General features: G+C 39.2%; 1 protein-coding gene across 2 annotated transcripts in view; it reads left to right on the top strand.

Moving 5' to 3' along the window:
• The window catches only part of CHD1 (chromodomain helicase DNA binding protein 1), an 85,339-nt gene that overhangs the window by 65,389 nt on the left and 6,211 nt on the right, over positions 1-13,739 (top strand). For both annotated transcript variants that reach the window (XM_074952900.1, XM_074952901.1), the window contains exons 23-32: positions 508-684; positions 832-992; positions 2,374-2,415; positions 3,265-3,395; positions 3,861-3,999; positions 4,800-4,950; positions 6,389-6,511; positions 6,874-7,011; positions 9,372-9,635; positions 9,951-10,091. In XM_074952900.1, the coding sequence (XP_074809001.1) occupies positions 508-684; positions 832-992; positions 2,374-2,415; positions 3,265-3,395; positions 3,861-3,999; positions 4,800-4,950; positions 6,389-6,511; positions 6,874-7,011; positions 9,372-9,635; positions 9,951-10,091 (1,467 nt within the window). The remainder of the gene's footprint in view (positions 1-507; positions 685-831; positions 993-2,373; positions 2,416-3,264; positions 3,396-3,860; positions 4,000-4,799; positions 4,951-6,388; positions 6,512-6,873; positions 7,012-9,371; positions 9,636-9,950; positions 10,092-13,739) is intronic.

Here is a 13,739-nt window from a genome sequence, read left to right as displayed (position 1 = left end):
GGGGCTCGCAGCAGCAGAGAGCTGCAGAGCGACCCAGCAGCAGCTGGGAGCTGCAGGGCACCCTTGCCGCCCTCTGTGGCTGGAAGCTCAGGCCCCGCAGTTCCCAGCTGCCAGGGCTGGTGGGGACCCTACAGTTCCTACGCCCTGGAGGCTCAAGTCACAGAGGTCTCTGGAAGTCATGGATTCCTTGACCTCCATAACAAAGTCGTAGTACTAACTATGATTAAGGCATTTGAATGTTTGTACTCCATATTTTTTTCATACCCACCCCGCCACCACCCAGTGTCACTACAAGCAAGGTGTTGTGTGTCATGCATGCACATGTGAAAAAAGAGTACATAACGTATACATTATACGTAGGTATAATTGGAGTGAGTTGTAAATATAAAAGTAGGCATGTGCTGTCATAAATATATGAACCATATTTTCCTAATATTATAGTTTGTGATGGTGTAGAGGTAGATTCCTATACTCTTATTGGCTCTTAAATGTGTTCTGCTTTACAAGGTGGCCAATTTTTCCAATATGGATGAAGATGACATTGGGTTGGAGCCTGAACGAAATTCAAGGAACTGGGAAGAAATCATTCCAGAGCTCCACAGGCGAAGATTAGAAGAGGAGGAAAGACAGAAGGAGCTTGAAGAAATTTATATGCTTCCAAGAATGCGAAACTGTGCAAAACAGGTATCTTTGGGTCATGACAAACTTTTCTTCCCTTCTCATTCCCCTTTTTCTTTTATTAATTACAGTGTATTTTAGATAAACTGAGAAACATTTTATTATGAATTTTGGTTATATAACTTTGTGACTTACTCCTTTTCAAAATTCCAGATCAGCTTCAATGGAAGTGAAGGGAGGCGTAGTAGGAACAGAAGATACTCTGGTTCTGATAGTGATTCTATCTCTGAAAGAAAACGACCCAAAAAACGAGGAAGACCACGCACTATTCCACGAGAGAATATTAAAGGATTTAGTGATGCAGAGATTAGGCGGTAAGATGTGGGGGGAGAAATGCTTTGTTATAGCTGTGAAATGAAATTTCATCAGATTATAGTTTAAAACTATGGAACAAAGTCAATTTTAACTGAATTTGGATTAAGAATTTTTATTCTAGGCATTTGAGTATTTTCCTTTAAGTACTTATATGGTGCTGACATAATGGACTATTAATATGTACACAGTGAGATCCCATTTTAATATGGTATACTAAAGTTGAGTGTGATGCCTGATTGACTTGTTTCATAGTATGTACAGCTCCTAATCCCTGCATTCCCCTGATACTGCACTTTCAAAAACCAGTTGTTACAATGGTGAGAAATTTTTATAAAAGATGTATGAGTAGGCTAAATATTTTCTTTTTCATAGTTATTTATAAACCGTAGGTGGAGAAGAGCCTGCACGTCTTTGCAGGGAGACCTACAAGAAGTTGAGTGGGTTTTGTTTTGAATTTCTCACCATTTGTAATTGAATTCTTGTGACATGATGCTTTAAGTTTTTAAAACCATAAGAAATCACTTAAGCTAAGTGATCTTTTGATGTAAACTACATGACATGATCACTTCAGATAGTTGGTTCAGGAAACAATGTTTGGCATGAGGGAGAATAATAATTACTTTTTTTAATCTTACCTTTTCAAAATGCTGATTTGTTTCTATAATTTAAGTATTTAAATTTATCTCCATTAAAACGATTGTAACACTTGAATATTTTGGGTTATAAACATAATTTTAAACTTTAAGATCCTCATTCTCTCTCCATTTCATCTAGCAACATTAATGGATTGCTACTTTTTTTTCAAGGGTGCTTTTGTGACTACAATAGTAACTCGGATTCTGATCATGTGCGAAAAGGAAATTGAGCTGCTTTGCTTCCCTTCTTTATCCCGGATGTTTCATATTTCTTAATAACCTACCATCCACATGTGATTCTTTTAATTGCAATAATATTCCTTCTCCTTTCTGCCATGTATCTTAAATCCTAATTGAAATAATCTGTCTTGAATCATTACCCCTTCTTAACTATACGAGAGATAATATCTCTGAATTCACTATTTACTGTAAATCCACATTTGATCTTATGACTAAACTCATCTAGTTGCTTTGAATATCTGTTGTCTTGTGAAACTAATAAAGTAATTTCTGAAATAAATTGTAGCTTCTATTGTTTTATTTATATTCTCTAGTAAACTTAATGAAGCACTTGTTTTTAAATGTGGATTATCTTGATTCATTAAACTATCCTAGTGATTTTTCTTTTTAGCATTATCCATATCACTTGGTTTTTATATTGCAATAAGCATATTATTCACTGTAGTTTTTAAACCATGATTAGTTAATCTTACACTTAAACAGTGCAATTATTTTCTGTTATTAGGTTTATCAAGAGTTACAAGAAATTTGGTGGCCCTCTGGAAAGGTAAACCTATTTGATTATAGTTACGTAACAATTTGGAATTTTATAAGATTAAACATCAAAACAATATACCAAGAGTCTATATCTTGAAAAGAGAACACTGTACTAGTCTGTTACCTTAATAATAATATTAAATTATCTTCATATTCTTTATTTTTCTTCTTTTATATATATACTGAATGCCAAAAGGACACCTCAGATCATTTAATCTGACCCTTTGCATTTTGCAGGACTCTTCATTATGTCCTTCAGAGTCCTGTCTTAACTAGCACAGTGTTAAGTCATCTTCAGTGATGGCTATTCATCCACCTCATTTTGTAAGCTATCATAAAGCCTGTTCAATGCCTATTGAAGTGTGTGAAAAGACTCACAATGGTCAGGCCCCAGTTGCCCAGTTAGTGTTACTGTTAAGTATGTTTTTCTAATGTCAGTCCTCATTTTTCTTCTTAAACTGTGTTACTCTGCGTTATGTGAGCAATTTGTCTTTCTTTCTGTCTTTCTTTCTATAAACTGTTGGGTCATGTTACCAACAATTGTCAGTGTGGGTGTGTCTGTCTCAAACACCCACCATGTACACACTCCAATACTGTATAAGTAAAATTAGCTCCCTTATTTTTCCTGTTTGTCTTGTTTTCTGATCTCTAGATCACTTTTACTGACATTTTTACAGTTTCTCTAGTTTTTCTAAAGCATTTCTAAACTGTATGGATCAGAACTGCACACAACATACCAGATGTGCATGCGTAGGATGAACGCAGACTGACATTACCTCTTTAGTTTCGTATTTTGAAGGAGTCCTTCACAAAGTGTCAAAACTTCAGAGGTGTAAGAAGAACTTGTGTTTTATTACAGGCTAGATGCTATAGCTAGAGATGCTGAATTAGTTGATAAATCTGAGACAGACCTTAGGCGCTTGGGGGAACTGGTACACAATGGATGCATTAAGGCTTTAAAGGACAATTCCTCTGGACAAGAAAGAGCAGGTACAGTATGTTTGAGCAAAACAAAATGGAATAAAAAGGACTTATCAAGAATAAGTTTTGTTAAGTTGTTAAGTATGATATCAGAGTTATTAATCTGATTCTAACTAGTGCAGATACACTAAAAACATCAAATAGGTGGATTGTGAAATCAATACCAGTGTGTGTAAGGTTTTTTTCTGGGTGAATTATAAGGGTAGACAGTTCATTTTCACTTTATTCAAAAGTTTAAATCTGGGTATCAGTAATTGACAATACTTGAGATTCTGGGGGTTGACTGGAGTTTTGTTTTAACCAAAATTAATTTGAGTAGATGAATAAAATGTTAAGGTGCACCGCTGCATGACGGACATATAAGATCAGAATCTGGCTTATTTTTTCTTTAAACTTGCCAGTTGATAAAATACACTTAACATTTATCCATTTTATGTACAATATATTTTACATTGTTATGGTTCTTAATTCAAGGGGGCAGACTTGGAAAAGTTAAAGGCCCAACATTCCGAATATCAGGAGTACAAGTGAATGCAAAGCTAGTCATCTCTCATGAGGAAGAGTTGGCACCATTGCACAAGTCTATTCCTTCAGATCCAGAAGAAAGGAAACGGTGAGTAGTAGTAATTGTTTTTAATATGAAAAATAAGCTATTTTCTGTTAACTTATTACATTAAATGCCTTTATATACTGACCTATGCAAACATTTTTAGCACCCAGGCCTGATTAAAGCAATCTGGATTTTAGGCATACCAGGACCTGAGGGGAGCACCCCTGTGGTTCCTTCTCCCCTATTTAGAATGGTGGTGGAGAGTTCCCTTCTTTTCCCTTCCAGGAGTGACAACAGGGGGCCCCTCTCTTTCCCTCCTCCCTCTCCCATCACTGAAGAAGCATGGGGTATGGCAGTACTTACCCTGGTTACTGGAATGTATCTAGTTGGATGGTTGAGATGGGCACTTATCTCTAGCCATATGCTGAGGCTTCTGCTCTGGTGGTAATGGCCGGGCCTCCCAAAGTGTGTGGCTTTTGGGTTAACTCACTGAGATTCACACCTCTTATAGCTATAGTTTTAGCCTGTCTGCAGACACTGCATTGGCTACACTTAGGTCACATTTTCAAGCTTTTATTCACAGCTATGTTAAGTTAGAAACTTTTTAAAATGAGTGCTGAGAATGTAATGAGTCACATGACTTCAGGAATGATGGTCCCAGACACGGGCCTTATCATGCCTCTTTAGTAATCTTGGCCTGTTTAGCGCAAAGATCACAGTATTAATTTAATTAAACGAAATTGTTGTGAAATGTTTTTGAAAACCTTAGAAAATACATCTGAGTTACCTTCTCAGCAAGTCTTCTCCCACCTCTTTAGTTTTCAGAAATAAGAATATTTGTCTTTCTGATTTCTTCCCTCTAGGTATGCCATTCCATGTCACACTAAGGCAGCTCATTTTGATATAGATTGGGGCAAAGAGGATGACTCCAATCTTTTAATAGGCATCTATGAATATGGGTACGGTAGTTGGGAAATGATAAAAATGGATCCTGACCTCAGCTTGACACACAAGGTATGTCCTGTCATCCAGCTGGTGAGCATATTTTAAATTCATTTTGCTTAGTTGGTAAGGAAGAGCCATTGAAACTGTTTATTTTATGGTAATTTGAAATCTCACAAAAAGTATACGTCAACTCTGCTTTATTGGAACCCTTCTTGTGGTTGACTGGTAGATGTCATGGCCATCTTTACCCCATTGTGCCATGTCCTGGTACAACGTTTATCTTTCTTTTTCAGTCCGATACACTCTCCTCTCCTATTACCTCTCATCCCCTCTCTTTTTTGGCTATTTGCATTCATTTTTACTCTTGTTTTTTGCTCCCCATCCCTGTTTGCTCACCTGACTCATTTCCCCCACTCACTAGAAGCAAGTATGCTATTTGAGGTGGAAGTTCCATCCACTGATGTCCATGTGGTGCAGGAGCCTAGCTTCTCCTAGCTGAATTATGTGTTACGAGAGCAGAAACACAAAACCAGGGCTGGTAACTCTTGTGTCGTTGAATTGCTTTTGAGGCTCTCGTATTAGTGTACTGTGACAAAGTTCCTCCTCTACTTTGGTGGGTCTTTCGCTTATTGGCGGATTTGCTCCTCTCAGAGATTCACAGCTGCCCTCGGTTTGGCCGTTTTTGTGAACCCACAGTCCAGGTCAACTCCTCCTGTGTCTGATCAGGAGTTGGGCGGTTTGGGTGGAACCCGGGCCTGCTCTCTACTCCGGGTTCCAGCCCAGGGCCCTGTGGAATGCCCCGTCTAGAGTGCCTCCTGGAACAGCTGTGCAACAGCTACAACTCTGTGGGCTACTTCCCCATGGCCTCCTCCCAACACCTTCCTTACCCTCACCATAGGACCTTCCTCCTGGTGTCTGATAATGCTTGTACTCCTCAGTCCTCCAGCAATACGCCTTCTCACTCTCAGCTCCTAGTGCCTCTTGCTCCCAACTCCTCAGACACACACCACAAACTGAAGTGAGCGCCTTTTTAAACCCAGGTGCCCTGATTAGCCTGCCTGTCTTATTTGATTCTGGCAGCTTCTTGGTTGGCTGCAGGTGTTCTAATCAGCCTGTCTGCCTTAATTGTTTCCAGAAAGTTCCTGATTGTTCTGGAACCTTCCCCTGTTACCTTACCCAGGGAAAAGGGACCTACTTAACCTCGGGCTAATATATCTGCCTTCTGTCACTCTCCTGTAGCCATCTGGCCTGACCCTGTCACAGTACATAGTGGGAAGGAGCAAAAAGTTGAAGGTAGATTTCAAGATGTTTTCCACTCCTTCAGGCACACTAGCACATTTACAGCGTAGCGTCAGAGTGGATCCAGAATCATGCGGCTTTTTGCCACCTCCAGTGCTCTTCTCCTCTGTATTTCTGCTATTCCAGCCTGCTGCAGCTTTTCCACTCTGGCATCTTCCAAATTGGAAATACTGTTATTCATACTTGATGTTTTTTATTCTCCTCTCAGATTCTACCAGATGATCCAGATAAGAAACCCCAGGCCAAGCAGTTGCAGACCCGAGCAGACTACCTCATTAAATTACTCAATAAAGATCTTGCAAGGAAGGAAGCACAAAGACTTTCTGGTGCAGTAAGTGAAATTTCAGATCTTTAACAATATGATAAAGTAATAATCTGCTTGTTAGCAGATCCTCACCCCTGCTCTCGCCAGTTGTTCGTCACACTGATGACCATTTAATCAGAGCGTGTCTGGCTAGCTCAAATAATGATTTATAAAATCAGATTACGTAGGGTTTTTGTCTTTATTTTGTATGTGCTCTTTATTGTCAGGCTGGATCCCTTTCCTATTTCTGGTCTAACGAGGTAACTTGTATATCTCAATACCATTTAATAAAATCAACTTCTATCTAATATAGAAATAAATCTTTCTGAATGGCTCATGGCAATGAGGCATTTCAGTTGACAGAATTAAGATGATGTTTTTGTATTCAGGGAAACTCAAAGAGGAGGAAGACAAGAGCTAAGAAGAATAAAGTGGTAAAACTCGCAAAAGTTAAAGAGGAGATAAAAAGTGATTCTTCTCCACTGCTCTCAGAAAAATCTGATGAAGAGGAAGAGGAGGATAACAAGGTGGGTATTTTTGAAATGTTTTCTGTTAGTTCATTTTGTTCCATCTCACTTAAATATTGCTTTTACACAAAATAGTTAGAATGGCATTCTCCTAGCAAAGCGTGTTTAACCTTTGAGTTGTTCATATTTTCTGTGATAGCTCTTGTTAATCTTATGTTAGTTAAACATTATGGAGGAGGATTAATCCCTTTTAGTTTAATAATAAATAGGGTCCTACCAAATTCACGTCCATGATAAACGCATTATGGACCATGAAATCTGGTCTCCCCCTGTGAAATCTGGTCTTTTGTGTGCTTTTACCCTAAACTATACAGATTTCACAGGGGAGACCAGCGTTTCTCAAATTGGGGGTCCTGACCCAAAAGGGAGTTTCAGGTGGGTCGCAGTATTGCCACCATTACTTCTGCGCTGCCTTCAGAGCTGGGTGGCCAGAGAGCAGCAGCTGATGGCCGGGCGTCCAGTTCTGAAGGCAGCGCCCTGCCAGCAGCAGTGCAGAAGGAAGGGTGGCAATACCATACCAAGCCACTCTTACTTCTGCGCTGCTGCATTCAGAGCTGGGTGGTCAGAGAGCGGCAGCTGCTGACTGAGGGCCCAGCTCTGCAGGCAGTAGTGGAGAAGTAAGGGTGGCAATACCATACCATGCCATCCTTACTTCTGCACTGCTGCTGGTAGCAGCTCTGCCTTCAGAGCTGGGCTCCTGGCCAGAAGCCGCCGCTCTCCAGCTGCCCAGCTCTGAGGGCAGCACCGCCACCAGCAGCACAGAAGTAAGGGTAGCAGTACTGCAGCCCTCCCTACAATAACTTTGTAGTCCCCGTCCCGTTCCCCCCCACCCTTTCCTTTTTGGGTCAGAGCCCCTACAATTACAACACTGTGAAATATCAGATTTAAATAGCTGAAATCATGAAATTTACAATTTTTAAAACCCTATGACTATGAAACTGACCGTGAATTTGGTATGGCCCTAATTATAAAGAAAACTGCAGCTATGGCAGTATTCTAAATTCTTACATAATAAAGTGTGGGATTCTGAATTCTTACATAATAGTGTGATTATAGTCTGGAAAATGACATTGTGTGATTTCATAGGTTTCCCACCCATGACTTCAAATTTGCTAGAAATACTAATCCAGCATTGGAGCTATAGATAAAGCTGTACTGCTTTGAGCCTAGGGCATCATTACTAGCTGTACTGATTCTTCAGGTGGAACTTTTTTTAACAGTTATTTGTCGGTGCCTGAACCAAACCCTCAAAGACAGCTAGTTTTAGCACTTGAAGCATTTTCAGTCAAATGTTCAAATGATATTGAGTAATGTCCATTTATCGGTTGGAAAAAGCAAGGCACAGCAAGATTAAGTAACTTCTCTCACACATACCTTCCCTACCTCCAGGCTTCCTTGCTACCATTTGTTTTTAATGTATCATGTAAAGCAATAAAAAAAGATAAAATGTATTTAAGGTCTAAGGCCTTGTTGCACATGTTTAAAGATGTGATTTTTAAACCAATATTGAGATAAACTGGTGCATTTGTGGGATAAACTGGTGCAAGTCATTTTGGTTTGAGTCAGGCTTATTTTCGTTTAACTTCAGTAGATTAGGAATTGTTTTAAACTAAACTAAAATAAGCCACCTTTAAACTGAAATAAGAGCATCCACATAGGGTTTCTATAAATTAAACTAAATTGGTTTTAAAAAAAATAATTTGTTAAACCAGTACAACTCTCTTGTTTAGATCAGGAATACATACAAATACAACAACAAAAACGGAACCGGATGTAAATCATCTTGGTTTTCTTTACTATAAGGATCAATACTTAATTTTAGTTAAGAATTCCTGTATGTATTCCCTTTTGATTATAAACAACCACTAAGACCATGTGTAAAGCTTGTTTTTCTCCTCCTCCAATCAGCCTTGATATTTTAGACTACAGTCATGCTATTGCGTAGCCTCAGAAGCTTAACCTGCTAAATTATTTTCTGGGAGGAACAATGGAATACTAAAGCTAAATTATGACTCTTCAGTCCACTCCCCAGATGAGCTTCTTCACCTCCATTCCAAGCAAAGGATCCACGAGACTGCCCAACTGACTTTCCTATTTCCTTCTCAATAAAACTTTTAGAATGTGATGCCCTTGTGTTCCCATAAAGCTGGCATTGACCAATTCAACGTTCTCTGGCACATGCCTATTAAACTTCAGAATTGTAATTGGTTTTTACATTATCACTATGTGATTTAGCTGCACTTTATAGATATTAAATCACACTTAGAGGAAGAATGGTATTATTTTTAATCTGACTACTGTAAAATTTTTAAAGCTAGGAATTGAGTTTTCAGTGTGATGCCTATACTTAAATATTGCAGGATGAGATCGCTTCAGTGAAACATCCAAATAAAAAAATAAAAGCAGAAAAAGAAAATGATGAAAAATCTGAACCAGATATTGGTATAAAGAAGGAGGTAGAAGAAAAGAGAGAAACAAAAGAAAAGGAAAATAAGAGGGAGCTGAAAAGGGAGAAAAAAGAAAAAGAGGATAAGAAAGAATTAAAGGAAAAAGATATGAAAGAAAAGAGAGAAAGCAAAGTAAAGGAGTCCACACAGAAAGAAAAAGAAGCAAAGGAAGAGAAGGTAATTAGACTTCAGTATATTATATAATACAATTTTTTTTTAAAAAAGGCACAGGTTGGTTTTGAGGTAGAAAGGCATTTCAGATCACTTTAGTGCTCTGTTATTGTTACTGCCACCTAGTTTTGCTGGCTGAAAGTGCAAGCGGGATAAGAAACTTTCACACTCCTTTTCCCCCTCTCTTTCCACATCCCTAGGCAAAAAAACGAAAGAAAAAATTAAATATATGTGAATGGTAAATATGTGTAGTAAGATAGTGTAATTGTAGACCTAAACTGCAATTTCCTTTTCAGATCTATTTTAATATTTTATTTATAGATAAATGAAGTCAAATCTGACAACAAAGACAAAACCAAGAAAGCTACATCAGCAGATACTCCAGTCCATATTACTGCAATTAGTGACCCAGTTCCTATATCTGAAGAATCTGAAGAACTGGATCAGAAGACATTCAGTGTAGTAAGTTCCTTATTGCTATCTTAATGCTGACTTTTAACACAGAAAGTATGACGTTCTGAATTAAAACTGCTTCCATGTGCTCAGTTAATGCCAATGTGCCTAGCCATGTGGCACTTGATCCATTGTCAGTGAGGTCTCAGAATAGCGCACCAAAAGTGTGGGCAAGATATATATAAAAGGTTCAGTTCTGTCTTTATGCAGACAAACATTACAAAATTTCTGCACAAGCCCAATAGCAGCTTTTTCAGATGTGTGCTTGCACTTCTGAGTAACATATTGAATATGCACTCTCCTTTTTAGTGAGGTCCTATGAAAACATTATGACAATGATCACCCAGTGATATCATGGTGCCTAAATAATGCTCTGATCTCTTCACAGGTCATTTGATATGCATATGCCCAACAACATATAACATTTAAAAATGTGAAATCCTGAGATCTGTGTGCTTCACAGACAAGATAGGTTAGAATTAGTTTTGATTGTTGTAGGTCTATGTGAGGATCCTTGTTGTTGGCCTGTGAGAGGAATGGACGAATGTAATATTTCATCTTTTGTTTCGTCTTGTCTTGATCATTGAGGTTGTGCCTATGCTGAGGGAGCTGTGGCCTGCAATCTATAAGATGGGCCTGTCTGTGTTCAAGAGGGATGCATGTACTGGGGCCATTGTTTGGCCATAAAACATGCATACTGAGACACAATATGCCATGTTCATTCAAACCAGCAGTCAGGTTCATGCTCAAGAAGCATTTCTTAACACTGACTATCATGCTGACTGTCACTCGGTTTCTCATCTTACCTTAATAGAAAATGTTAATGCGGAAGGTTGTGACAGATTACCTTAGGCAACATGGAGTTCTCAGACTGCCTAGACTCCCTCAATTGAATTTTCCGTCTGGGTGTAGCACAACATGTCAGATACAGAGATGATTTACATCTTTTTTTTTTTTTTTTTTTTTTTTTTTTGCACTCACTGTATATATTGTACCTGTGCAGACTGATTGACTAACATCCATACCCAATTTACTAACCAATTTTACATTCCTGTTGAATTGGGCCCACTGAATCTAAAGGAATCCAGATTGGTTTAACTCAAAGTTGAGAACCATAAGAGAGATAGGTAACAAGAAAATCTCCCCTTGGGTCTTTTTTTCCTCAAGACTAAACATGCCCAGTTTTTTCAACCTTTTCTGACAGGTAGGTTTTTCTAAACCTTCTGTCATTTTTGTTGCTCTCCTTAATTTGGTCACATCTTTCTTAGCACAGGTGTTCTGGACATCACACTAAGTGGTGTGGGGTAATTACCTCTTGTGTCTTAAATATGATCCTTCTATTAATACACACCAGAATATTAGCTTTTTTCACGTAGTTGGCTCGTACTCAATTTGTGATCCATTATAATCCCCCAGATCCTTTTCAACAGTGCTGCCACCTTGACAGTTATTTCCCACTGTGTATTTGTGCATTTGTTTTTTTTTTTTCCTTGTACATTGAAACCAGGAGATTCCACTTAATAGCAACCTGGATATTAACAACTTCCAGTTAATAGCAACATGTTGCCAAGAACCAATCCCTTCTCACTGCCTTTAATATTATGGGGCTTCAGATGTTTGCATCAGCACGCAGCTTATTAACAGGTTAACAACATTTTTTGGAAGAGAGGCATCAGCTGTAGCCCCACAAAGCTGCCTTTGACCAGTGCTCAGCATGTCTCAGTGCTTCTTTTTGGGACTGCAGCCCCACAAACCTACTTGTGCATGGGGACCTGCATGAGGTCAAGGCTGTGGGCTGGGAGGGGAGGCTGTGGGCAGGGCACTAATGGGGAGAGGGCTGTAGCTTGGATGTCAGACCACTCCCTGACTCTCCTGGCTTTGCCTTGTCGGTGACTGCATGCAGGGAAGAAATCACTTGGAAATGGTGAGCCCCAGTCACTGGAGAGCGTAGGGAAAGGTGGTATACAGCTCTGTGGTCCCTCAGCACCGCCTGTTTCATATAGAAAGCCCCGGAATCTGGGCTTCAGTCCCTTCTCCCCACTGGCTGCCCTGGCTACAAGAAGATCTGTAGCCAGGGAAGCGACGTCCCAGCACTTCCTTCTCCAGCTGCAGCCTTGTAAACCTGCCTTCTGCTTATTGGCAACTGCCAGATAATGGCAACTTTTTGCTGGCCACAGAGAGGTTGCTGATAAGCGAAATCTACTGTACTTCGCACTTCTCTTTATTGAATTTCATCTTGTTGATTTCAGACCATTTCTCCAATTTGTCAAGGTCGTTTTGAATTCTAATCCTGTCCTCCAAAGTACATGTAATTCTTCCCAGCCTGATGTCATCCACAAATATTATAAACATACCCTCAACTCTGTTATCTAAATTATTAATGAAAATATTAATAATACCAGCCCAGGACTGATCTTTGTGGGGCCTCACTAGATACATCCTCCCAGATGGACAGTGAACCATTGATAACTACTCTTTGAGTACCGTCTTTCAATCAGAATTTAATAGCAATTTCATGTAGACCACATTGCCCTAGTTTTCTTATGGGAATATCATATGGGACTATGTCAAAAGCCTTATAAAAACAAGATTTATCATTTATGAGCTTCCCCTCCATTCACTAGGCCAGTAACCCTGTCAAAGAAGGGACTTATGGTGGTTTAGCACAATGTTGTTCTTGACAAATCTATGCTGGCTATTGCTTATTATCCTGTTATTCTCTCAGTGCTTACAAATGGTGAAAAAAGAGTATTTGTTGAATGCTCTGGCCGTGTGAGTTTTTTAAAAAATATACTCTTCCCCATATTCATCATAATAAGAAAACAATAAGAGAGTAGTCCAGGTGCTTTTAGTGCTCAAGACACTGAACAGGTTGATGAAGGAGACAAAGTTGTGATGGAAATCATAGCACTTTTGCTGCAGTCTCTCCAGAAGACCTTCTAATATCAGTGAACCAGGCAGGAGCTTATCTACAAAGTCCAGTCAGGCCCTGCTTTTGACAATTTCTCCTATTCACCTACTGAAAGCATCACTTCCACTATAAGATATTACAGTTCAGTCTGTCTTTTCTACCCCCTTCTCTCTTTTTACTTAGAGAATCAAGATAGGTACAAGGAGAGCCTAATAGCCCCTTTTTTCCACTGGTTCATGAAGAAATGGGTGTTTGGGAGGGCTGGATATGGGACAAGGAGAGCCAGCCTCTTCCACTCTTCCCCGTGCAAGGAAAACTTGAACTGAGTTTCGTCTGTCTGTCCATACCAGCATCTCCTTGGTAGTCTTGGCTTCATTCAGAGGGATCAGTCCACTGGCAAGATTGTCTGAGAGAGAGCTGCAGAGATTTTTCTGAAGGGTAGGGAACCACTCCCAAACAAGAGAAGAAAAGGAATGCAGATCCTCTCCTGAGTGGAATGTCACTTGGTCTCTAGGCTCCAATTGTTTCAGGATTCATCTATTCTAGATTTATTGAATACTGTCATTTATGGTTGACACTGAATTTGTATACAAGTTTCTTGAAAGTAACACAGGTCTTGTATTGTGTATTTGTGCAGAAAGGTCAGAAAAAAAAAAAGACATTAGAATTATAATACCTAGAGTCATCGTATCTGTTTCTAATATCCTATTTCTAAGAAAATCTTACCATGTAAATTAGTATTTTCT

Source organism: Natator depressus, chromosome 5 (genome assembly GCF_965152275.1).
Source record: "Natator depressus isolate rNatDep1 chromosome 5, rNatDep2.hap1, whole genome shotgun sequence".
In the NCBI taxonomy this organism is placed as follows: Eukaryota; Metazoa; Chordata; order Testudines; family Cheloniidae; genus Natator; species Natator depressus.
This window is presented reverse-complemented; position numbering and strand designations above follow the sequence as displayed.